The following is a 26,283-nucleotide window of genomic DNA, read 5'->3' on the forward strand; positions in this document are numbered from 1 at the left end:
TACTGTTAAATAGGGAACAGCAGGAGGGGTGGTGGGGGGGGGGGGGATATGGGGAGGGAGGGTACGAGAGAGAGAAAGAGAGACAGAGCGAATATGGATCATAATTAAGACTTCGGAAAAAAAAAAAAAAAAAAAAGGCGGTGGTCGGAGAGGTCGATCTCGAATACTAAAGGCTGAAAGCTCCTTAAATCACTACTACAGTACGTGGTATTGTCTTGCAGCACCTTACTTTGGGACGTACACTCGCATACAGTTGCTGAAGTCACATACAATGTTGCATATTGTTTCAGCAATCGTTGACGCTAGACTCCTCCTCCTCCTGTCACTCCTTTCTCTCATCTGTCCATGTTAAGGCCTCGTTTAAGCCCTCGTGGGTCGAACAAAGGGACCTGTGAACCCTGTTGCTACCCTCTTTAGTATTTTTTTTTGACGTCTCCTCATCCATCCAGTCATTGTCTTACCTACTTGGTGGCTGTCCGTGTTAGGGCTAGCTACTGTCGGTACCACACAGTGGCACTGTGAGTAAGAGTCTAACCCCTAGTTGCTCAGGATGTGTGCCACGATCTCCCAAAGCCCCGGCGCCCCGCGGTTAGGCAGTGCTCTATCCTCTGATACAGAGGTTCAGCAAAATTTTCCCCTCCAGCAGGACGGGGCCAGTGGGAGCCCTCCTCTAACGGGAATGTGGGCCAAGTGGCCTCTCAAGCAGGCCGTCTGTGTCTCCACCTAACAGGGAGCCCATGCATAGCCTGTGCCCTCTACTCCCCTGTGCCATCTGCATTCACGCTCTAATCACCAAATCTCAGCTTCTTATTTTTAAACTTATTTTTTCTTTAAAACCACTCTCAAAAAAAAAAAAAACAAGTGCCAAAACCCTTTTTTTCTGTGTCTCTCTCTCACCTCGCCGTATTCACAACTCGGCCGTAAGGGTTAACCGCTTCACAGTCTCCTGTTAAAGAGGGAGGATGAGGGTCTTTGGGGCAAAGCTTCAAGAGCAGATTCACAGCTTGCTTCATTCCTCGGAAAACTTATCGGACTTCAACTTTCAAAAACACAAATGTTGTTCATGCTTAATCATTAGTTACTTTTTTTTTTATTTTTTAAAAAGGTCTCCCTTCAGCTAATTTGTTTCTTCGTCAGTTTGTGGAGTTAACTCTTGTGTTACCGCTGGGCACTCGATGCCGTACTGTTTTACTTGTGCTCTCCGTTAACAGCGAGCTACACAATGAATCCCAATGTTACGCCCAGAGCTAGGTCTAATGAGTGGTGATGGTAGCGGGTAAAAGGGTACCGATAACTTGTGTGCCACAAACAAAAACAAATAGGCCTTCAGAGTAGACAAAAGGAAGGAGGAAGAGAAAAAAGAAGAAAGCATGTTTGTTACTTTGTTAATAATTTTTCATTCTCTGCAGATTGGTGTGTATTGCATTGAGGGGAGGGGGGGGGGGGGGGGGGGGGGTACAGGATGAGTGGGTATAAAGTGGTAGTGGGGGAATGGATGGGTGCCGGCTGTAGTCTGTTCAGTGGCGGTCCACGGCGGCACTCTGTAACAGCTCTGTGGCGGGCTGTCCCGGGGTCTGAAAGCGGTCTGGAAGCCGGGGGAGGGGAGTGGAACTGGCTGGCGGGGTTGGCTGTGTTAGGGGGCATGTAGGGAGCCCAGCCGCCGGCGGCTCTGTGGTGGAGGGGGAGGTGGGCGTCGAGGAGGCCGCTGTGGAGGGGCTGGGGAGGGGTGGGCACCGCTGAGCTGGCCGGGCCGTCCATCTCTGTGAGCGCCTGCAGGGACTTGAGCCAGTGTGGTGGGTTGTCGTCCTGGAGACAGTCTAAACTGTTGCCTGCTGAGGCCGGGATGCCTGAGGGGAGAGGAGGGGGAGAGTTACAGAACAGATGAGTGACGACAAACACAGGGGGGAGACAAATTAACACATTTAAAGCACACAGCACGGCAGTAAATAATGTGACGGTAATTTAGTTTTGTGGCCTTCTGGTACTAAAGTTACTTTGTCTCAACTCATTCAGAACCACTGGGATATTCAGATCTCTGTTAGAGGAGATAAATATAATTTAATTTGATAAGATTAAAAGATTATTAATTATTCAACAGACAGGAAATTGCAACGCAATTACGCATGTAACGCAGCAAGGGGAAGAGTATAAAAACACTATAATGAATATATGATTAATTCATTTTAAGACTTTTGTATTGCAAATGAGGCTGCAACTAATATATATTTTTATGCCTCTGCCATTCACTTTTTTTTTTAGCTTTATTGTGCTATAAAAGTCAATAAAAGGGTCACCAACTAGTTTAAATAGCTTAACTTTTCAAGTCATTCTTCACAGATATATAACATGTGATAGGTCCAGCATCTCCAGTATGATAATTATAATTGATATAATATTGATATAATTATAATAATCTTTTCTTATATTTAAGTATTATAAACGTACAACTTTAAAAGAGCTTCAAAAATGATAATGGCAATTATTCACCATTTGCTTACATATTTATAGACCAAGCGATTAATTGAGAAAATAAGCAGCAATTTAGCTTGAAAAACAAAATATTTGCAGCACAAATGAAATTAACAATGGTATAAACGGCAGCTGGAACCAGTAAATGTTGACCTTAAATATGAAAATAATAACTTCTTGCTCATTTGACTCACAATTCCTACCTGTGATGATAGCAGGGTCCATCCAACTGGCTGTGCCGTCCCAGCTCAGGCTGTGTGAGATGCCTGCTGGCCCGACCGGCCCACCAATGTGGTTAACACTGTTGGAGGATGAGGAGGATGACGAGGAAGAGGAGTTTGGGAGCCCCCCGAAATTGATGTTGATGTTGGGCAGGAGAGCTCTGAGGCCGTCCTGCCACTCTTTCACATTTAAGCCGTCTATAGAGCCACTGTTTTCTGCAGAAAGGAGAAGAAAACAGGTAAGTCAACTCAATCGGGGGTATTTATCACCAACTAGTGGTCAGTTGCAGAAGTGCATCTACCAGCATCCCCTGTGCAAGCTCAATAAATGCCACTCAGAACAAGTATCTCACACTGTGACATTAGATTACAGCATTAAACAACATATTGGATCTCTGTTTTAACATGCACCTGCTTCCAGAGGACAGTGAAAGGTGCCGCAGCGACCTAGATGTCCGGTACCTGAGATGGGGATCCCTCCCAGCCCTGTGTTGTGCTGAGGGGGCAGATTCAGGTCCAGGAAATTACTGTGTGAGGCAGCACTGGCTGAGTGGTTCAAGTGTGTGAGGTTGTTTCGTGTCGGGACGCCCATCCAGGGGTGTCTGGAGGATGGCTGCTGCTGCTGCTGCTGCTGCTGCTGCTGCTGCTGCTGCTGCTGCTGCTGACTGGCCTGGCTGTTCTGACTGCCGGGGAAACTGAAGGAGCTGTAGATGGCTCTGTGGTGGAGCTGGGGGAGGCGTGGCAGGCCGCTGGGGAAGTGGTGAGAGGAGGCGCCGGCGTTGGGGTTGAGAGGAGGCAGGCCGAGGCTGTGGTTGCTCCCGCCGTGGGAGAGAAGCCCCGGGGACAGGGGGCTCTGATCCTGCACCGACAGTTCCTTCTCTATCAGGTCGGCCAGGGCCTTACGAGTGACGTCGAAAGGATCGAAGCCCAGATCGTCGTCCTGCTGTTTGCTGGACGAGCCGAAGCCAAAGGCCGCCTGCCAGTCTGTGGAAGAAGACACTGGTATTGTGTCTGTGAGGGAAGAAGAGAGACACGTTACTGGAGCTGTCCTCTATGTCCACTCTTAGTTGACTAGCCATTGGATTTCTTTGACTTATTGATTGGTGGTTGCCTGCTGAGAAAGGGACTTGTGACAATACATTTTCATCTCTTAACTGTGATTTCAGTCTTCCGTGATTGATTAAATTGTTGTTGGTTTAACATTTGTATTTGTTTTACTTTTTTCTTTTCCACAATAAAGCAATTTGTAAGTGCTATAGAATAAAGTTTATCTTATTATTGATTTAAAGGAACACTCAAACGGTCTCTCCGATATTATGCGGAAAGATCTTTTCATATCTAAAGCTTATTAAAACATATTTGTCGACACTACATTGATGTCAGAGACGTACCATTCACTAATGACTGATTACTTAAACCTCATTTCCCAGCAAAGACTATAAATCTAAACACCGTCTGGATCATTTTATTATCCAGGGAAAATACCTTAATTAACAAGACACAACTATTAAGGTCTTTACACACCTGGGACCTTTTTGTATAAATATAGTGCCCACATTAATATATTTTTTGAACCGTTGCTGTTTTCATGAATTATGCAGCAAAAAAGGGATTACATTTTTTTTGGAGAGGTGGAGTCTTCTCGAAAGAGTCTACGAACCACATACATATTCAATATGTACACTATGTTCTTCAAACAACATCGAGGCGCCGGGTCAAAGATGACAAACTTTATTACTCCTTTCAATGTTGACAAAGGCAGAGCAGACCAGGGGCCTGTAGTACGAGGCTATCGTTTGGTTATCCGGCTTAACTAATCCTACAACGCGGTTTATCAACATAGGGTTTCTCAATCTGGCTTTGAGCGAGTTCACATGTAATTACATGTGTAGTCTGTTAAATTAAAGTGTTGCTTGGATGTATTCTTATTCTTTCAGATGCAATCTGGCGGATGTGGGTGCAAATAAAAAAAACTAAAAGAACATCATTAAAAGCAGTAAGAAGGTTTCCATCCATAACTTATAATGACCCAACGCAAAGATAAAAGTAACCCGAGCAAAATAAAGCTGCATCCAGTCTGTGAGTTTGAGACACGACTCCGACACGGCACGTAAGTGAATATATGAGAAGAGAATATTTAGTTATTTTCTTATTTGCTTTCTAATCCGTTTCACGCAAGGGATTACAGCTGAAATAATAAGGCTAAAATATTGTCACACACGTCATAAGAATACATCTGCAACACATCAATATAACAGAATACACACATGTAATTAAAGTCAGCTCTAACTTGTGCGAGATGGGCAGTGATAATATAAATCTATTCATTTAGTGATTCAAACTTTTTTTTTTGTTTGCATGTGTCCATTTAAACTGTGTTGCTTCCAGTCTGGATTATGACTTTAACTTCTTCGTATTTGTGTAATATTATCGAACAATCCATGAAACAAGCTATGATTGGTCAGTAGGCAGTGCTTTTATACGAGTTGATCTCTTATCTCCAGAGCAGGTTATGTGTTCAGCGTAAGTAACCATGGTGATCTACCCCGTTAACAAGTGAACCTCCGTTGTATGTCTGAAAACCCAGAGTTAACCTTGACGTAACCTCACTAACCAGAATTCCTGTTTAGTACAGGCCTCAGACCCACGCCTACCTTTCACAATAAAAGCCCTAGACTTATACACTGTGTAACTACTCACAGAGGACTGTGCTCTTAGTCAATAGGATCAAGGCAGTTCCAATTCAACTGGCTTTATAATCTGTACACTGTACAGATTATAACAGCCTCTGTCCTGAAACAGCCTCTGTCCTTGGATCACTGCAACAGAAAAGGAAAAACTCCCCCTAAAAAAAGAAATGTCCTCTGCCTGCACGAGTCTATTAGAACCTTTAATTGAAAACTACACCAAATTTGCACCGCTGATAGTACAAGTTGTTTTGATGCAAATCATCACTTTTGTTTCGTCTTGTTTAGTCGCCATGCCCCATGTGCGTAAAGGCCTTTGCAGTCAATATTATGAAAACAGGTCAACGCACTATTAGAATATCAAGACAAACTGCACAAGCAATCAAATACTTAAGACGAATGCAAAGTGTTTAAGTAAATCTCCACTGTACCTGACGTGAAGAGGCTCTGTGGTTCAGGGGTCATGGGCCAGTCAGAATTGCTGCGGGGGGAGCTGGGGAAAGGGGGCAGGCCGGCGGGCAGAGGGTTAGGATGTCTGAAGTTACTGTTGTCTGAAAAGAGCGACTGGGACTCAGCCGCCGCTCCCTCGAAGGGTGAACGGGCTGTGAGGTCTGACACGCTGATGGGCACCACAAGGCTGGGCTTGGTTAAACCCGGGGGAGGAGAGGGGGAGTCACTGATGGGCATCTGGAAAAAGAGAGAGGAGAGACATTTCTGAGATTGTGCTGGATCACCTTCATTTATATGTAAATAAAAACAGGAGTTGAGGGTTTTTCACCTGTTGTAAAGTCTCTCCGTTCACCATAGCGATCGACTCTGGAGGTTTGTCACTGGGACTAAAGATAAACAAACGACAGATTAAGATCCATATTAAAAGATATGATGTGCAAAAAAAATAAATCCTAAAAAACAATGTAAAGACTGATACAAAAAGAATCCCTCTAGATCATTACTCATGACCCACGTTTTGTTCTATTGATTCACAGCTTTGTTCTCACTAATGCCCATCTCCGTCTTCATTCACTCTCACAACTACTGCTGCTGCACTCGCTTTTTCTCTCGCGTTTGCTTCTTGAGCCAGAGAGGAGGGGGGGGGATTCTGAATGCTGTGATAACAAACAGCAACCAACGATGTGACTACAAACTATTTATTTTTTCAAAAAAGAAAAAAGCTTTTTGAAAAAGAAATAAAAGCTGTTTTGTTAAGGATACATTGGTGCTATGGTCCAGGACGAGTCTTTCTTACCTGTTGCTGTCACAGTTAGAGGAGAAGGGGGACAATGCAGAACGCTGACCAGGAACCAGATCTGTTTCTAGCCCATCTGAAGCATTAACTTCTTGGTCTAGATAGTCTAGCAGCGGAGGAGACTTGCGGTCCTCTGAAAGCCCGTTGGCCAGTTTGTTGTGTCCTGACAGCGTCGGCCACCCATCTTTACCATTGGTACTGTTGGATCTGTTACCAAACAGCAGAAAAATCTAGCTCAGCAAAATTGGATGCGATAAGAGAAAAAAGATAGAAGAAACTAAATTAAAAAACCAACCTCTGTGTGGAGTTGGATTTACTCTTTGACTTCTCTGTTCCACATGCTGGAGGTTGTAGAAAGCTAGGGTTAATTTTATAGAGGTCTTGGAGGAGTTTCTGCTCATACTCTTGATGTTTCCCTGCCTAAAAACGAATGACACAACATGAGTCAGCATTAGTCCTTTTGTTAATACACAAAGCAGCAACAACAATCGACACACAAAGCAAAGAGAAACAATTTAATCCACATTTCAGAAAGAGAAAGAAATGTTTTACCTGCATTTCCTCTTTAGTAAAGCTAGCTGCTTCATCCCCCAGCTCATGTAGATACATACAATCAGGTTTGGGACACTGCATACTTTTAAGGAAGTAACTGCAGTACTTTGTTGTGCCTAAAGAAGCCTGTAAAAGAGTGACCGGAGAGAAGAGAGGAGAAGCAAGGGTTATGAAGTTTTCTTTCAAGGATCTTTAGTATAATCGTACTATTTTACATTGCAGGTTGTTTACTAAAGGAAGTTTATGTTTTACAGACAGGAAGTGTGGCTTTTATGCAAATTAATCTAATCCCATAGTCCCATAGATCAGCAGTTGTTAACTTCTCACCTTGAGGGTTCTCCCATCAACAACCACATTGTTCACACACTGTATTGCTCTTAAAGCATCTTCAGAGCGGATGTAAGTGACATAAGCGCTGGCACTGGGCCCCTGGAAAACCAGAAAATAAAGTTAACATACATGTTTAACACGTCTACTGTAGCTCTAATTCTGTTACAGTGAGGGCAAAAAAATGAATTATATGCAACTAAAAAGACAAACAAATCTTGGTATATGCAAAAATGTTAACACAAAGATTTATATTTGGCCTGGTAAAAGGCGGGAATAGAACGACACCGACTACGGCCTAGTCTACATGTTTTTGTTATCTGTGTTTTTCCTACTTCCAGACTAAAACACATAAACACAATTGAAGCACTGTCAAAGCAGTTGGGCCACACACACACACACACACACACACACATGCATGTTGCATCATTAGTGATACCTCACAAAGAAGATAATCTGACGTTAAAAGCACAAAACAAAATTTTTCCCATCAACACTAAGAAGTGAGAAATACATCCTGTCAGCTTTGATCCACCCTCTCACCTGTGAACCTGCGTAGGATGTGCTATTGTTGATGACCACTTTATGGATTTTCCCAAACCTCCCAAAATACTCTGGTCGTTTTAGGACCTGTGGGCATAATGCAAAAAAATATATATGTTCATCACTTATCACCAAGTTTTGGATGCACTGTGAACTCTTATACACAATATTCAACACAACAACTTTACTCTTGAGGCTTCAGAGGGAGTTTTACTCAAAGACATTTAAAATGTGCATTAAAATATTTCAGCATCAAAAGTTTAAGATATTATGTCAGCAATGTTCAAAATAAATCTTGCAGCCAGTGCCTTGAGTTTGTCACAACCTTAGTCGCATCACGCTAAACAACAGTTCCAATGCTCTAAAGTCACAGGCAGCGTTCTGGGGGAGAAACTGTACTCACCTCCGGGTCGGCGAGTCGCTGTGAGAGCCCAACCACAAACACCAGGTTTCTCTGGACCACTCTGACACTGGCCAGGTGCTTTCGGTTTTCTGTCACCTTCTGCTTCTTCTCGTTCTGTTTCTGCTTCTTTTCGTTCTTTATCCTCTGGATCTCCTCCTGTGACAGAGGCTTGTAGACAGCAGGGTCCTCTGGGTATGGCTACACAAAAACAAACAAAAAAAAGAATTATGATATCAACCACTTGAAAAAATACTCTTGTAGTTTAAATGATGTGGCTTTGTAGAGGATAGGTCTTTATTGTAAATATGGTAGTTCAAGAGGCATCACTAGCCACATGAGCTGATGTTTTCAACAAACAGGGCTACTTTATAAGGGGGATCAAAATATTTTCTTCCCTCTATATTAGCATTGAGAAACTCAACATCATCATCATCCATTCCGATTGTCACGACAGAAAAATCCCCCTTCAGTTGTGATTGGTTTCTCTGCTATCGTGTCCATGTCATCATCTCCTCACCTTTCTGCAGGCGGGACAGAGGCCGTTCTCATCTGTGCGGATGCGATGCCAACAGAAGCGGCAGATCTGATAGCCGCAGGTGCAGGGGAAGAAGTTGACGTCATCAATCTCCAGCGGCTCCATGCACAGAGGGCACTCCATGGGGTCGTCCTTCATCTCAGGGCTGTGGGACATCCTATGGTGTGATGAGGGTGAGTGCTGAGGCTGGTCACAGAGCACAGGGCTGAGAAAACATGAAAAAAGTTGAGTTTAAGAGCTCCATCATGACATGATTGAAAATAACATCAGCTGAACAAATCATTTCTACTAGCTGAACTTGATGCAGGATTGTATCAACTCTGAAACTGACTTTATGACCATCAAGGTCACAATATAAGACACATTTATTTTCAGCAGCAAAGAAAACACTACACACACTCCATTAACTCCACCTAGCTAAACTTCTGCAGTCTACTGCAATGTCTAATATTTTACTTTAATGAGGGACATAAGGTTCAGTTTTTTATTAAAGTTTTTAGAGAAGTGTTCAATCGACAGCATGGGTTTGCAAAGTTTGTGGTGTCGGTGAACTGCGCTGTGCTTTAGGCAGAGATGATTAAATTGTTTGGTCTTCTGCATTTAAACCACTGAGGGTAGATTACATACCGGTAACTGCTCTCCATACACTTCAAAGCTTAAACAAATAAGCGTTCAACAGAAATGTATTGATAATCAATTAGTCTCTTTATGTAGCAATCGCAAATACTTTTATTTAAATAAATATCAATATCCATCGCCAAAGGTGGTTACACACTGGTGATTCAGCCTATGGCCCACTGATGAAAGTATTGCAATATTACACACTTACAGTATTAAAAACTGGGTGTATGTGGTGACATTACTGTAAAATGCTGTGCTACAGTTTTTATGTACACACACACACACACACACACGAAAGAAACGATGAACATAATTTTAAAGAACATAAGCTCTTGCGAACATAACAAGTCACCTTTGACTCTTGGAAACTGTGATTGGTCGCAAAATAAAGCCTACAAATATGATCATAAAAGGTGAATCAAAACGTTTTCAAGAGAAACTGAACAGTATAACCACCACAGAGGACTGGAGACATTGCAGAACTTTATGATTGCATGAGTTTAAGCTCGATGTGCCTAACTGATGGCATATTTAAGAAAAGCTATTGAAAGGCAGCTGTCATAGTGTTGAGGGGATAATGAGGATGTTGTGGTGTCTCTCATGGGGTTGATTAAAGTCGACACCTCCTCATAAGGGAAATGCAACAAACTGCGTGTATTTATCTGCGTGACAACCCTGCTGCCAGCAGGTGAACTCACTGCAAACCCAAACATGACAGTGTAAAGTCAAATTAAAATAGCAGCAGACAGATGCAACGTTTCCAGGTCTTGGGATCATTTTGCTGACAGATTAACACGCAGAGGTTTTCACTGCTCCACATGCAGAGATCAGCTGGTTTGGTGACACCCCTGCATGACTGTAGGGATACCTGTCGTTGGTTAAGGGTTAGCCAGGCTGGTGACTTCAGCTGATCTGCTGGATTGCACATTATGACAGATGTTATTCGACTAATGCTAAGCTAACAGTAGCAGCGGCTTGGTAGAAGAAGCCGGTCTGCCTAATAACACGTAATCAGGAGTCACTGTAGGTAACATCACACCATCAAAACAAAGAGGCTACAATGATCCTCACATCCACAGTAGATGTTTTAAAACATATATGCCACAACTGTACGCCTTCTGCTACATAGAAACTGACAGCTTGCTTCATGCTAACCGCTAGCATCGCTGAGCTAGCAGAGGGCTTACAGTGCGGCCTAGTTGGAGCTAGCGCTGAACTGGGAGCAAATTATTGTCTCTACACACTACTGACATTAATCTGACGGGTTTAATATCACCTGTAAAGAGAGCTGATAAACCACAGAATACTCCAATACAAGTGTGAGAAATCTTGACGGGTATAGTTGTGTTTTATAGATGAGAGAGTGGAAGCCCGGCTAGCAGCCCGGCTAACGCTAGCGTCACTTACCCTGTCCGTATTTAGCTTAGGATTCCACTCCAAGGGAGTCACACCAAATTGGGCGGGGACTGCGAGCCACTGCGTCTGAAATGTCCAAATTTATATAACCGGTCACTTAGTATAACCGTAGTTATGTTGTTCTGCTGTGATTAAAAGGCTGTAAAGATGTTTTGTCCCCTTTCTTTTCTTAGTATTGTGGAGACAATTTACGCTCAAACCACCATCTTAGCTAGCATTAAAGTAGGGAGGAGGGAGCTGGGCAAGTGTTCAGTGCGACTGAGTCTGCGCAGAAGAACAGATGCATTGTGGGAAATAAAGTTTTTTTCGCGATTTTGTAGCTAGAACCAGGTTCACATTTACTACAAGTGTTTTGCATTTAAAATACATTTTCTGAATGTACACAAGTACATATTTGAGATAGTTGTTGTTAATTAGTTTTAAGTATTTCCACAAAAATCTGCTTTTAAGAGGGAAATATTGATATATATTTTTTTAAAGTACCAGTCAAAAGTTTGGACACACCTTCTCATTCAATGTTTTCTTTATTTTTATTTTTATTTTTTTCTACATTGTAGATTAATATTGAAGACATCCAAACTATGAAGGAACACATATGGAATTATGTGGTAAACAAACAAATGCTCAACAAACCAGAATATGTTTTATATTTTAGATTCTTCAAAGTAGTTGAATGAGAAGGTGTGTCCAAACTTTGGACTGGTACTGTAAATATATATGTTTATATATATTTATTAATTTATTTATATACATACAGTACCAGTCAAAAGTTTGGACACACCTTCTCATTCAATGTTTTCTTTATTTTTATTTTTTTCTACATTTAGATTAATATTGAAGACATCCAAACTATGAAGGAACACATATGGAATTATGTGGTAAACAAACAAATGCTCAACAAACCAGAATATGTTTTATATTTTAGATTCTTCAAAGTAGTTGAATGAGAAGGTGTGTCCAAACTTTTGACTGGTACTGTAAATATATATGTTTATATATATTTATTAATTTATTTATATACATACAGTACCAGTCAAAAGTTTGGACACACCTTCTCATTCAATGTTTTCTTTATTTTTATTTTTTTCAACATTGTAGATTAATATTGAAGACATCCAAACTATGAAGGAACACATATGGAATGATGTGGTAAACAAACAAATGCTCAACAAACCAGAATATGTTTTATATTTTTCAAAGTAGTTGAATGAGAAGGTGTGTCCAAACTTTTGACTGGTACTGTACACAAGTACATATTTGAGATACTGTTTTAAGTATTTCCACAAAAATCTGCTTTTAAGAGGGAAATATTGATCATTAAAATATGTCGGATTGTCAGTAGTTAAATTAAACAAGTAATCAAACAATACAAACAGTAGTTCAAATTAGCTCCACCTTGACCAGCAACAACATTAGGGAATTCTGAATGCAGGATTTGTACTCTTTTATTTGTAATGGAGTTTTTAACCAAAAAACAAATTTGGATTTAAATTAGGATATAATGGTTTCATTAAAACCCTATCATTTTCTAACATTAATTTACACAGTCACTATTTTACAAGCTGGTTTCTCAAATGTTAAAGATAAAATTATAAAAAATTAATAAACCAATGCGTAATAGACCAAATTCACACATTTCTTCCAAACTTATTTGAAAATATCTTTAATTTATCCACATGAAGCTGGGTTTGGGCCAGTGCTGAGTCTGGACTTTGCTGGGATCCACAGAGTCTGAGGTGAGCGTAGGGGCGATGGGGTGCGATGACGCCAGGGACAACCGTGCAGCCAGGAGGCCCATCCGAACACAGCTGTCTGTGTCTCGCCCCTGGAGAATCCCAGCCATCAAAGCCCCTGCCAGACTGCAGACAGAGCAGGGAATGAGTGCTGTTTTGTTTGAATGTTGTTGAGTCAAAATGATTTGTGTGAGAGAGAAAATGTGACAGGAACAGGAGGAGGAAATGAGATTTGAAAGTGGATAAAACTGAAGCAGATAAGAATAGGGAAGAGATAGGAGGTCAAGTCAAGTTTCTATCACCTATCTCCTGCTCCAGATACATTCACTGTCTCCTCTTCTGTCACAGTCAGTGCTGGGTAGTGGACGGCACAAAGCTGCCTCCTCTGCAAACACACGTGCAATAAGCATCTTCACTTTCACGGTCATAGTAATCATCTTCATTATCAGTTCTAGATATAAGCTGTCCTTACCCTCTTCTGTTTTCTTGGCTGCAGGTTGACCGAGCCTGCATCATGCTCTCCGCACACCAGCACTCCACTAGCCCCAAGAGTCACCACCAGACAGTGGATGTGATCCAGTAGGGGGCGTGAGAGAGCCACAGCAACCCTCAGCACCTCATTGAGAGAGCTTGGAAGCACTGCCACCCAGCAAGACAAAAAACACATCCTCAAACACTTACACTATTTGCATTTTTCCACAATAACTCTTACTGCAACAATTGTATGTGGGAATAGATGTTTCAAATGAGCGAGTAAAAAAAAAAGACGTTGAACCCCAATATGCTTGTTAAGGAATGGAGTTTACCTTCAGGTGTTGGGAAACCCAGTGCTTTGTTCATGGTGCACAACTCTGCCAGGTTTGGAGATGAATAGGAGAGAGACTTCCAGGCATCTGACAGGAAAGGCTTAGAGGCCTTTTCTGAATCCGTTGGCTCATACCAAACTGTGACAGATTGTGTTCTATTAAAAACAATGAAAGCTTCTGATTCCCAGTCATTCATAGTGACCACCTCCATATGCTTACCGTTGATGTTGTGTTTTCTGGCAATGGAACAAACATAGTCGATGGTGGAAACGGGAATGTTTCCATCGAGACACACAAGAATGGCTGATGAAAGCTGCTTCTCAAACTGCGACACCTACAAACATATATTCGAACACAGAATTAAGAAATAGTAATTAGGTAAGTAAAGAGGTGCAATAAGACTGGTAAAATATATGAAACAAATAAAACAAAAGAGATGAAACTAATTATTATTCGCATTATTGAATAATCTGTGGTTTAAATTCTTGATTAATCATATCTGGCCTATAAAATCTCAAAAAGGCCCAATCTGTTTTCCAAAGTAAAAATTGACATTTTCAAATATCTTGTGTTGTCAGATAAAAAGTACAAACCCCAAAGATATTCAGTTAACTATCTTTGAAAGTGCAAGAAAAACAGCAAATATACACATTTGAGAAGGTGCAACTGGAAAATCTTTGGTATTTTTACTTAAAAAAAAAAGAATTGTCCAGTAGATGCATGTGTGGTTTCCTGTCCATTCCAGCTCGGGAATGGTGGATGTACACTACAAGTAACTAATGAGAGTCACTTGTAGTGTACATTTAATGGCTTTAAATAAACTGAATAAATGGCAACCATAGATGGTATCAAGATTTGGGTTGGAGGTGATAAAAAGGATTATAGCGTTGAATAGTGAATATGTAGTTTAGAATATCGTATTGAATCCTGGGCTAGCCTTCTAAAAGATGTGTTACTTTGTCACTTACATACTGCTCTGTAACATGCTGATGAACGTCCATGTCTCCCAATCCAAGACTCAGCTCTCCACTCTCAGTGATAACAGCGCAGTAAGTTGCTGTGTTTTGCTCTTTTAGCCTGAGCACACCACTTGTGTTCTTAGAGAAATCAGAAAAAAAGTCAAGAACTTAACATTTACATTTTTTATTCTATAAGGGATTGTAATTAACAACTTTAAATGTTCACAAACCATATGTTTGCAATAGTTTAACACTGCTTCGCTGTGTGAATCAGCTCCAGTAGCTGAGATGAGCAGAGGACTACGGCCTAAACGACTCAGAGAGTCTGGAAAGGAAAGCACCGAAGATGTGAGTGTGAGACAATCAGATTTGAGGTACTGTTGAAAACAATGTGCATGTACATTATCAGATGAAACAAACCAGCAATGTTCCGTCCTACACCACCAAAAGACTGACAGACACTTCCTGGGTTGGTCTGTCCAAACTGAAAGAGACAAGTTTTCTCAGAAGTAACCTACAAAAATATGCCCTTACATGATCTGCAGTAGTGAAAATTAATAAAACTTACTTGGAGTGTTTTTGTCTTTCCTTTTGCAATAAAATCAACGTTTATTCCCCCTATGACAACCTGTAAAAGAACAGCATTGTGGGTACTGTATTGCGAAGATCATATTTGACTAAAGAAATCCATTGTATGTGTTTTATACTCACAATATCTGAGCCTGATGAGTGTTTTTCATGATGATGATTCTTGCCTCTGGACTCTCTCTCAGTCATCTGTTTTGACAGTGCACAGGCTATTTGACTTCCAACTTTAGCATTGTTATGAATGAGAGCAATATCTAAAAACAGGTTAAGGAGATTTTAGTTGTGATATACTGCTGTAACATTGTCTGGGCTATGAGAAAACAACTTTCTCAATCTTCTTTGTGCCACTTCCTTTCCAAAGAACTTGATATGTTCTCTTTTTGATGATGATTCAGATTTTTTAGAAGGATACTGGCTTGAAGGGACTTTCCCTCAGTCAGCTTATTGACTATTTGAAGAATGAATGGCGTCACATCTCTTCCTGTTATACCTTTAGATCTGAGTAAATAAAAAATAAAAAGTTAGAGTCCAGCTTAGATAAACAGTCCATTTGATTCCCTTTGTCATGACTACAAAAAGATCCAGACATGATTTGTCCTCTGATGTTATTGAGCTCTTATCTCAGGTGTTGAGAAAACGAAAAGACAACAGATTACAAGCCACGCAGACTTTCTGTACCTCGCCTCCGTCGCTGCAGCCTGTATGGCTTCCTCTATCAGCTGGCCGGCGGCTGCATGCTCCTCTGGGATGGGCACCGCTAACAGGACGCCACTTTGGAGACCCAGAGACAGATTGCTCGCTGAACGACGCAAATAAATAAAACAGATCCACATTCATAACAGGTTTAAGTGAAAAATAAGTGTTGGTAGATATTGAATCTTGACCTCAGTGTGTTAAGGGGTCAAGGATATAAAATGTAGATATACCAATGAGTTTTGCAGCCTCCTCAGGGTTGCGGACTTGACATGGAGAAGTGAATCCGCTTTGTGGAGAGAAGAAGGCTGGGAAATTCTTTGACGCTCCATAAGTGGCCACACAGACACCATGTGTCTCCTAATAAAAGAATGTATGCTTGAATTAATTCATTATATAATTTTGTACTGACAAAACTTAGTTGTCCACTTTCTTCTCTCTTTCCTTATATTTATCAGATTGACTGTTAATTATTATTTCTATTAAAGGCGATCTATTACGGTCTCATACACACACACACACACACACACACACACACACACACACACACACACACACACACACACACACACACACACACACACACACACACACACACACACACACACACGCACAAACACACAAATAAACACAAAATGAAAGGACTTCCTCCACCATGTCCAGCCCCAAATTGCACTTAGGTCATATCCTCTGTCTAATTATTTGTTGTATGTTTGTTCTAACACCTATGTTAAATCACATCTTATGTTTTGGTTCCACCAATTAAAAAACAAAAACAGAAAATAACCTGTGATAAAGAATTTCAAACCAGAGTCAAAACAAGTCAATATGTTACATTAAGAAAAATATTTCTAAAACATATTTGGCTGATTAAAATACAAACTCAAATGTGAAAAAACAGCATCAGTATTATTGTACCGCGACAACCTTATCTCAATATTCTTACAAGGAACTCCAGGGTGCGACCGATGTCCAGAATGGACTTGACACCAGCAGAGACGACTGCAACGGGAGTTCTGCCGAGCTCCGTCAGATCTGCACTGATGTCCAGACCTGGAGGAATAATCATTGACTCAGTCAGTGTCTGATTGTTAAGGGGAAGCAGTTACAATCATGTCAACTAGTTGTGTGAAGGCTTACTCTTCACACAACTAGTTGACATGATTGTAACTGCTTCCTCTTAACAAACCAATAAGACAAACTTACTGTCCCGACACTTTTGGTGTCCTTACACATGGAGGAGTTCCTCATGGTGAACTCTCCCATCACCTTTTCATGCTCTTTGATATCAAATCCAGCTGACACATGTGCAAAAGTGTTTTTATTCTCCATGTGAAAGGAGTGTGTTGTTATGGTTTGTTAAGAGTAATTAGTTAGTGTCAGTATGTGTTAAAGTATCTATAAGTCTGCATACTGTTCTCTCCGTCTTTGTGAACTCCTCCGACGCCCCCTGTGACAAACACATGGATGCCGGCTCGATGTGCTGCTATCATCGTGGCTGACACTGTCGTTCCTCCAGAGAGACCCTGAGTAAATAACACACAGGACAGCAAACATAAACACCACCCTGCGTGACAGACTCAGGTAGTTTTTTGAGATTATTTTGAGGAGAGAGTATGTTGTGGTCTCACTTTGCTCATGACGTAGGGCAGATCACGATGGGACACCTTCAGGGCTCTCTTGCAGAGGGCGAGGTGTTCAAGCTCCTCTGAGGACAGACCGACGTGGATTTTTCCCTCGATCACTCCGACCGTGGCTGGAGTGGCTCCTTCAGCTCTCACAATGGCCTCCACCTGTTTCGCTGTGCTGCATCACAACATTAAAGGCATTCATAATCAGTGGTTAAAGCAACTTTTAGCTGCAGGTATTAAAGTTTACTGACACTTAAAATGAGGTACCTCAGGTTGTGTGGATAAGGCATGCCATGTGTGATGATAGTGCTCTCGAGTGCAACCACCGGCTTGTTTTCTGCCAGAGCCTTAGACACAGATGGATGAACTCTGAAGAGGCTGCCTGAGAGAAGAGGTACCACTTACATTCAGAAATCATCATTATTACAATCGATCTATTATGCATTGAGCGTACATTATATTTTTAAGTGTTAGAAATGTAATGAAAGGATGCGTTTACCACTTTGGTACAATCTGCTTTGATAAGTTGCGATTCCTCTTCTCAGGATGAGTGCGGAGGCTCTCTTCAGCATCCTCATTCTGTTCAGATGTTAAGGAAAAACCCTGGAAACATTTTTTTAGTTTTAGTTTTCGAATCTAAGTGAGAAAAACCGTGTCAGCTGATGCTTGTATACCAATCAACATGTGCCATTCAAGTGTTTTTGACTGCTTAGGACTCATGACGTCATGTTTTAAAGATAGTTTTTGATGTTTGTTTTTAGACTTTGTTCGTCTAAAAAGATTAAGAGTGAGACTGGACATCGAGAGAAAGGAACATTTACTTGATTAATCGGTTGATTGAGGTTAAATACAAAAGTGTGAAAAAAACGAACCCACAGGTTCATTCCAGCATACATTAAAAGATTACAGTCCCACATTAAACCACAAAAAGAACGTCTCAATCAAAGCCTTATTTCACTGTTCTTCAGAATGAATCACAAACGAGTATGCAGTATTAATCCTAAACTCACCTCATGTTGACTTCGTTATTTTATAGAACCCATCTTAAAGAAAGAGCAACTACTTGAAGGGACAATGAAATAGGCTGCCCAGTTGCATCACACTCTGCAGTGTGTTCTCTGTTACTGCAAGGCACAAGTCCAATCAGCCATTGTGAAGATTTTCTTTGCTCCAGTTAGTTGGCACAAACTCCTACCAACCCTAACCCATCCCCCACCCCCCTTTTTGGGGCCACTCACGGAAATCAACAACTACATTCTAGTGCATGTGTCAGTAGTATTATCTTTCTTTGTTGCCTTCATCATTGCATTTATGCACTAAACATTGTTGTCTGTAACATATAACATTGTCATTCATTTATGTGAGAAAAAACAAACCCAGAACATTTTAGTCAATACTTTTTCAAAAGACATTGTGCCAAAATTGCACATTTAACAGTGTTTTTAATCTAATATCTCAGCAATAACAAAGAGAGGATCAGAGACTCATTAACAAAGTTTTTAAATTACAATGAAAACATCAGAAAGGCTTCATCAATCTAAAGAAGTTATCAACATTCACTCAATTCTGCTCACATGCTCCCTGCAATAGGAGGGAGACCATAAACCTGTGGTAAAAATGCTGACTATTTAATAAAAACGTCCATGCTTTACAATATTAAAAAGTCCTAAGCACATTATATTCAATCAGCTTATTACAATAAAAAAAACAGTATCCTACAAACAGGGTTTTTCGCTTACCTTCTCCAATGCAACTAAAATGCAAGAAACTTTGCTCAGAAGGCTGAACTTTGACCTAAACTCTGTTTACTCAGCCCAAAAGCATCAACCACAGATCACTGTGGTCTAAACTACTCTAGATTTGTCTCCTGAGAGAAAGTAAGAGATATTCAACATTAATGAAAGTTGCAAAAAATACTGGAGAGCTTTTATGAAAAACAAGTAGATGCACGGTAGAATAAAGAATAATACCATCTAATAAACGAAGGTGTACGAAACATCCACTTTTCTTTTAAAGTTCAAAGTGAACTGGATTGGAGAGAATCTACACAGATTCAATCAATTCATCCATTGCCCCATTACTTGTTCCAGTATGAGTTTAATATCGGTAAGTGTTGCTATGAACTTGCAGAACATTATTCACATTAAGTTGAATAACTGATGCCTGGCCTGCTTTTTATAGTTTCATCCAACAGTGGAGAAGATCTTCTTTGATGTCTCAAAACACTAACGTAACTATATCAATCTGGCTGTATGTTCTCAGCAATAAGAGGGTTGAACTCAACTGAGGTGCACATTTGAAAACCTTCAGCATTGTTAAGTCCTGTTTTGTTTCCAGTTAAATCACTGAAATCACTTTTCGCATCGTCGTGTATCCCATCTGAGGCCTTTGAGCTTCCCAGTAATTCATCTTCAAACCACTGTGGACGCTCCAGCTGGTATGCATGAAAAGCCTCTATGGCGTCCCGCAGGGCTCTACCTGAGGGACAGTGGTAGTACTCGTCCTCTAAAAGCCCCTCGATGTGATTCACTCTGCCGGGCTCGTGCTTCTCAGTGTCCAGGATTCTGAAAAAGAGCTCGTCAAACTGTTTCATCAGCTTGTACCGCACTGTAATGTTGAACGGTGAAGGGACATCTTTTTCAGAGCAGACATCATCAAAGTAAGCCACTATGTATTTTTCAAACGACGCAGATCGGATAAAATGGGGGATCATGAGGCTGAGGGCTGGACTGAGCATGTCACCCACAGGAGAGCGGGTGTCCTCTCTCAGTAGAACCTGTTCGTCGCCACACATGGCTCTCCATTTGGCTTGTACTCCTCGTGAGCACAGGATCAGAATCTTATCTGAAGAGCTTTCTATTTGTTCTCTGTGCCAGTCCAACCACTGGAGGCTTCCCAACACTCCCAGTCTTGTAGAGTCCAGCAGATCCAGGTATACTTCAGTACCACATTTGGACGCCAGGAAAACACAGAGCTTGAGGACAATGTTTGTGTATAAAGGGTGGTCGAGGGAGTAAATGATTAGGACTCTTTTTCTGTCCTGCACTTTGAAACCTTCTGGTTGCTGTTTGGCAGCAGTTGAAGATGTGTTCACAGGATCTGAGAGAAAGGCGAGGTCAGCTGATTAATTATCAAATCAAGCTGCTTTTCTGTTCAATACTGTGCATTTATAAGAAGGCAAACCTTTCTGAGAGGCTCTCCACAGCAAATAAACAAAACAACCACCAATGACAAGCAGCCCCAACGTTGCCTTTATAATTAAAGTTCGTGGTGTATAATCTAAAAAAACAAAACACAAATACATATAGTTATCTATAGACAAAATCTGAATTCAAATTTTATTAAGCCAGTGTTTCACAAGAGAAATCTAAGAGGCTCACATTAGCATTAAAAATAATGAAAATAACTTTCTGTAAATAAATTAGCATTCAGTTTTTTATACAATACTGTATATAAATCCCCCCAAAAATCATACTTACATGGACAGAAATAAATTATTTTCTCGGTGTGCAAACAGTCATTCTTGCATCGAACAAAAAACGGCTTTATCTTAGAAAAAAGCAGAGTAAGATGAGCTTTTAATGTTATATCTTTATCAACTGTCAGGGATGAGACATTTAATCAAAACTAAACTCACCATCAACAACATTTCACAATGTGAAAGCTGCCACCGACCAAACTCAAAGGACACACTCAGCGATGTTCTGTTTTCCTATGGATGAAGGTAATGACAATGAGAAAGTATCATGTGTGCTAAATAAGCAGTAAATCATATGATGTTAGCCTCACAACATAGTTACTCTTTTACCATCATCATTGATCTTATAAGTGAGAAACACAGTGTTATTACCTTTGAGACATTCTTTGATAAATGCAAACCATGACTCTGGATGGAGACTTGGTATCTCTCTGAATACTGAGCCGCCTCAAAACCCACAACAAGCAAAAACATTTTGCATTCCTTATTAAGAGACACATCAGCGGTCACATTAGGATCCCATAGACTTCCTGAAATAACATAACATGCAGAGCACAATGATAAGGTGGTCCTGGATATTTTACAGTGGTCCATTAAAACCTGTGAGTTGTAAATTAGGGCTGTCACAATATTACATTTTCACATTTCTTTCTCTTATATATTGCATCTTTAAATATCACAGTTATTGTCAATAGAAGTATATCGCAACACCCCTAATGTAAATATAATATAAAAGTTACCATTTTCCAGGCAGATTTTGGCGTTTTGGATTCTCTTGTCACCACATCCTGGCCATGATAGTAAATATAAGAGATTATTAGAGCATTTTAAACTTTGCCTTTACACTCGGAGAAGCTATTCAAATGCAGAATAAGAACATTATCTAGACATTTCTAAGGTTTGACAAAGTGTGATGAATATAAAATAAATTAAAACAAATCCTTTTTTGTTTAAGTTGTTTCTACCGGATTTTCCGGATTCAAGAGCACAAATCTTTACACACTGCTTATTTTAATTGTGGTAATGACACCTCACATTTTCTCTCATAAGCACAGAATGTAATAACACATCAACAAAGAATCAATATAATTCTAACCTTGTTGTACAGCAAACTTAGATTTCAGGGGTCTGGAGGTAACTCACCCGGGATGGTAATTTTCTTTCTAATCCTGTAGTGTCCAATCTCAGGTTCTGGCAGATTAAAAACAGACACCATGTATGTATGTCCAGGTTCTACGATGACTCCGTCCAAGGAAAAGGTCCACTAATAAAGATAAACAGATGTAACTGCTAAACTGCTTGTAACTGTTATAGCAATAGTTGAATAGTTGAAGTCTTTCACAAATTTATTTTACCTTCGTATACTGTGGATTATGCTGTTGGCTGAGGTTGTAAGAAAACTGCACACACATGCTTTGATTTGTAATTTCATCCACAATATTTATCTCTGATCCACGAAGGGTTATAGCACTTCCTGTAAATAGAAGAGAATATTTTTTTTATATGAATGATTGAATCTCTGATGACTGGTTGGTTTAGAACTTGTATTTTTATGCATTTCAAATTATAAACTACAATGTGGGCTTAATGTGGTCACAGAGCAGCAGATTTAAACATCACTTACCATCTGTTTTTATTTTCCATGTCACATTCACAACTGAAACCGGCCCATGTTCGTCTATCCAGACTCCCACATGCTCAGAATCCCATTCTGGGCCAATAGGCGCACGTTCTCTAGGTACGACCATGCGTTGGTCTGAGCAGTTATCTGACATCATAGACAGGGTGTACAGTATGCATTAGTGGTTAAGTGTGCCATGTAAAATATTTTCCTGCACAAATCATTCCTCCTATGTTTTACGAATTAAAACAGTCAAATTCAAAGATATTGATTATTTGCACAAAATATTGCCACCTCTAAATATTATAAGTATTTTAACCTTAATATACAAATTTGACAACTAAGATACTTACTAATGTTGCAGTGCTCAAGACCCTGGGCAAAAAAACACAAATTAGGTTGTGATGGCTTGATGAATGAAGGATTGTAAATTCCCCTGAGTTTACTTTTTATTACAATGTTTGTATTACTTTTTTATAATAGATTGAATCCTCACCTGTTGTTTGCAGCCCGTACGCTTGTCCAGAATCCTAAGAGAAGATGACACTGGGAGTCCAGCAGTCAAATAAAAACAAAAAAGAGGAACATGGATCATTCTGGTGGAGCGCCACAACACAAGTGGAAAAACTTTAAAAACTATTGAGTAAACAAGCACAATAATGAACTCCATTTAGAGAGACGGTTCAATGGTTTGCTTGAAAAACACAGAGAAGGCTCAGAGAGATCTGACTTCAACCAGCGTGACGTGTTTATCAGGCGCTGACATCTGAATACACAGCAGGAAGAACACTCTTATCCAGTGTGGTTTGTAGTCTCCATTTGCATAGAGAGCATTGCATAGGCTGTAAATATTTCTCTCTTAATCTGCAATATTTTACAGAATTATGTGAGAAATAGAATTTTTACTTTTTACTCATTGCAGAGTATATGTACACGGTAGATTGATGCCAACTGCAAACCAATATGTCAAACCATGAAACAGTCACTAGGTGGTAGCAGTGACCAAAATAAAAAGAGGTTAAGTTCTTGTTTATGCCGTTTAAATTACATTTTGGTGGCTGAAAACAATTTTACAGTTAAGGGCTGCCCAATTATTTTGTCACATTATAAAAAGAAAGTTGTTTGAAAAGAACACATTTTATTCGCATGATTAAACTTTTTGGGGATTACATTTGTGGCTTCATTAGACACCAAACAGTAGTAAGTTAAACGGAATTGAGAGGGGAAAGAGACATGACATGCAACAAAGGTCTTAAACTCTAGAGGCCACCAGGGCTCCTCTTAAACAACCTTTTAACGTCCAGCCTGACCTCACATAAATAAAAATACAGATATCAGAACATCTCGGTCCAGAGGATCAACACATGAAGGCCCAGAATGACCAACACACCTTCAGCTATTCGTTGCTTGTTTGTTAGGATTATATTCTGCGGGACAAAAATGTGGCCATGGCTATGTGTTTAATTCCTGTTGCTTTGCCTCAGTGTTACTACGTCTGACCAGAATAGACTGCAGTGGTTGCATTTAATCTCTGCTCTGTGTGAGACTGGTGTCACGGCCATTGTGTTTCAGTTGCCATCATTGCACCATGATCTAAATATAACAAGGGACTTTTATTTAGTACAGCTGCAGTTGGTTGTGATGTGTTCAGGATTTAGCATTTATAAGCAGTAGAAGCACTATATGATCAGATAGAAGAAAATGTTTTGATAATTCTAACTTCTTCTTTAAAACTCCTCCTAGGAAGCACCCATACGTGGTATGTAACGTTAAAAAATACTTTATTTTGTTTTTACTAGTTTTCGTTTAATTTATGATGTATGCTCTATTTTGTACGTTGAATAGAAATAGTGAACAGACTTGAATTTTTTTTGGGTCCGTTTTTCTATGTCTTGTTTTTTTGATTTATTGTATTGATGCTGCAAATGAAAATAAGCCTTTTTGCTGAATTGGACAGATACTGATGTTTATTAATGCGTGTTTCCCCTAATGAATAAATTATTAAAGTAAAATTAAGTATTTATTTTACATACAGGTGATCCAAAACACATTTCTAATGCTGTGAGGAAGGTGTTTGCAAACTTGCTTTTCTCAAATTGCAGCTTAAAGACTAAACAAAGTATTTTTAATTGAAAAAAAGTAAAAAATCAAATAAAAAAACCCATATGAATCATATAATTTAACAAATTGTCCTCATGGGTTTTTAAACCACCTCAAATTGATTACTTAACAGTTAATACATGCTATATAACACACTGTAAGCACTAATCTACTAATCACACTGCATATTATACCATATTAACAAGCATTCATTCACTGTTTTTACATCAGTAGAGATGGCTCATATTAGGAGTTATATTCTTAATTGCTTATAAATGCTAAATCGGTGGAGTAAAAGAGATAAACCGAAATGTTTAATAGCCGATGGCCTTAAAGCTCTCAACTGATCTAATACTTTGCATACTTAAATATGCAAAACTAATGACATTCCTGTCAGCCTAACCTGTACTTTGTGTGTTTAAGGCTGATTGGGTAAACATAGCATGCCAACACAGTAAACTTAGATAGTGAACATAAATTCCTGCTTAACATCAGCTTGTTAGCGACCTTTTTTTAGCATTTAGCTCAAAGCAACAATGTGCCCAAGCACTGCCTTACATGGTACATGTGGCTGTAGACTTCTAGCTGTGGTATGATAACAACAAATAAAGCTTTCACTTCATAAACTTAAACCAATAATGTTTGGAAAGCTTACTTCAAATGGTACCTTTAAACAACTGGTTTATGATGTTAGTCTTTGCCAGAACAACCCATGACACAAATTCAAAAAAATAAACACGCTCGGGGTGCCTGATATCTCCAGAGGGGATAAGTCAGCTGTCAGTTCGCTGAGGGACGTGTGAGTCGTGCCCTTGTGTAACATTATCACATGAGATAAATGGGTCACAGGTTGAGGGTAAATCAGAAAGGCTTGCCCTGTGATGCAGCAAATGTCAGGTGGACAGGGGGTCTATTTTAGCGAGCCATTCACATGAGACTTTGAAAACATAAATCTTTCACTTATAATAATGAAGTGCTTTTTCTTTTCCTGACTCAGTCCTGTTGCTGCCCTCTCTGATTCTCATCTTCAAGGTAAGTTTCCTATTAAGTTACCAACCTTTGCTTTTTATTACAAGGGAATAAAAGTCAATCATATTTATTATAGGCATTACAGGGGCTCTTTAACCTGATGTTACAAGATTAACTTCTTATCCTGCTGTGTCAGCAGCCCAGCTATATAAGTCTTTACAGTCATTTACAGCCACGTTTGGGTAAAGTCGAGTCTGTTTTTAATTTAAGAAGTAATCAAGACTGCATATCAGCATGCTACTGACACATCTACTGTGGCTTGTATTAATGTGAGGGAACCGCTGCTATGTCGCCGCTTTTGTCAAGGTTTTAAAGTAACTTTTCGGTCATGGCTTGTCTCGCTTTGGTTTCTACGACACCTCAAGCTTCTTGATGCTTATTTGATGCTCGTAACCTGAGGCTTGAACTGCCTGCCAAAGTGTTGGCGGCTCGTAACGGCAAGCTTGACCCGTCGTTGTGGCCGAAAAAGCTGGTGTGATACGTGATGATGGCTCACTCATATTAAGTGGCAACCTCCTGGGTGGAGAGGCAAGGCTGCAGGCTTACTGAAATTGTCTGCTGCTTGGATTGTTTTCCTTGACTTTCACACCCTGTCAGGCTGGCTTAATTTAAATTGGATATATTA

General features: G+C 40.1%; 3 protein-coding genes across 3 annotated transcripts; all 3 read right to left on the bottom strand.

The window, feature by feature from the left end:
• Nucleotides 1-1,458: 1,458 nt before the first annotated feature.
• Nucleotides 1,459-11,277, bottom strand: cnot4a (CCR4-NOT transcription complex, subunit 4a). The gene is given in 15 exon segments (XM_054620450.1): nucleotides 1,459-1,567; nucleotides 1,570-1,593; nucleotides 1,596-1,847; nucleotides 2,673-2,906; nucleotides 3,153-3,701; nucleotides 5,809-6,064; nucleotides 6,156-6,213; nucleotides 6,624-6,830; nucleotides 6,919-7,043; nucleotides 7,176-7,301; nucleotides 7,503-7,604; nucleotides 8,046-8,132; nucleotides 8,449-8,646; nucleotides 8,966-9,188; nucleotides 11,012-11,277. Coding segments are annotated over 14 exon segments (2,442 nt in total). The 5' UTR covers nucleotides 9,140-9,188; nucleotides 11,012-11,277; the 3' UTR covers nucleotides 1,459-1,517.
• An 850-nt stretch (nucleotides 11,278-12,127) lies between these two features.
• On the bottom strand, nucleotides 12,128-19,225 carry zgc:136858 (uncharacterized protein LOC678543 homolog). The gene is made up of 19 exons (XM_054620369.1): nucleotides 19,170-19,225; nucleotides 17,930-18,033; nucleotides 17,698-17,812; nucleotides 17,431-17,605; nucleotides 17,214-17,325; nucleotides 16,746-16,852; nucleotides 16,033-16,159; nucleotides 15,785-15,905; nucleotides 15,519-15,604; nucleotides 15,230-15,360; nucleotides 15,087-15,146; nucleotides 14,939-15,002; nucleotides 14,749-14,843; nucleotides 14,528-14,656; nucleotides 13,779-13,893; nucleotides 13,560-13,697; nucleotides 13,226-13,392; nucleotides 13,056-13,138; nucleotides 12,128-12,879 (listed from the first exon to the last, which is right to left on the bottom strand). The coding sequence occupies exons 2-19, from the start codon at nucleotides 18,006-18,008 to the stop codon at nucleotides 12,684-12,686; spliced, it is 2,100 nt and encodes a 699-aa protein (XP_054476344.1). The 5' UTR covers nucleotides 18,009-18,033; nucleotides 19,170-19,225; the 3' UTR covers nucleotides 12,128-12,683.
• A 444-nt stretch (nucleotides 19,226-19,669) lies between these two features.
• On the bottom strand, nucleotides 19,670-23,124 carry LOC129107979 (interleukin-17 receptor A). Its single transcript, XM_054619596.1, has 11 exons — nucleotides 23,026-23,124; nucleotides 22,883-22,904; nucleotides 22,533-22,676; nucleotides 22,264-22,382; nucleotides 22,052-22,172; nucleotides 21,649-21,696; nucleotides 21,281-21,438; nucleotides 21,068-21,142; nucleotides 20,910-20,979; nucleotides 20,614-20,709; nucleotides 19,670-20,529 (listed from the first exon to the last, which is right to left on the bottom strand). The coding sequence occupies exons 1-11, from the start codon at nucleotides 23,122-23,124 to the stop codon at nucleotides 19,670-19,672; spliced, it is 1,812 nt and encodes a 603-aa protein (XP_054475571.1).
• Nucleotides 23,125-26,283: the final 3,159 nt, after the last annotated feature.

The sequence above is a fragment of the Anoplopoma fimbria genome, chromosome 19 (assembly GCF_027596085.1).
Source record: "Anoplopoma fimbria isolate UVic2021 breed Golden Eagle Sablefish chromosome 19, Afim_UVic_2022, whole genome shotgun sequence".
NCBI lineage: Eukaryota > Metazoa > Chordata > Actinopteri > Perciformes > Anoplopomatidae > Anoplopoma > Anoplopoma fimbria.

Excerpts from the sequence above, each read along its gene's own strand:
- zgc:136858 (XM_054620369.1), bottom strand. The coding sequence starts at position 18,008 with ATGAGGATGCTGAAGAGAGCCTCCGCACTCATCCTGAGAAGAGGAATC. Across the intron at positions 14,657-14,748 it reads TAAACTATTGCAAACATATG|AACACAAGTGGTGTGCTCAG; the intron begins GTTTGTGAACAT and ends GATTTCTCTAAG. Across the intron at positions 13,894-14,527 it reads AGCATGTTACAGAGCAGTAT|GTGTCGCAGTTTGAGAAGCA; the intron begins GTAAGTGACAAA and ends ATATGTTTGTAG.
- LOC129107979 (XM_054619596.1), bottom strand. The coding sequence starts at position 23,124 with ATGATCCATGTTCCTCTTTTTTGTTTTTATTTGACTGCTGGACTCCCA. Across the intron at positions 22,677-22,882 it reads TCTTGAGCACTGCAACATTA|ATAACTGCTCAGACCAACGC; the intron begins GTAAGTATCTTA and ends CTATGATGTCAG. Across the intron at positions 22,383-22,532 it reads ATGGAAAATAAAAACAGATG|GAAGTGCTATAACCCTTCGT; the intron begins GTAAGTGATGTT and ends TTCTATTTACAG.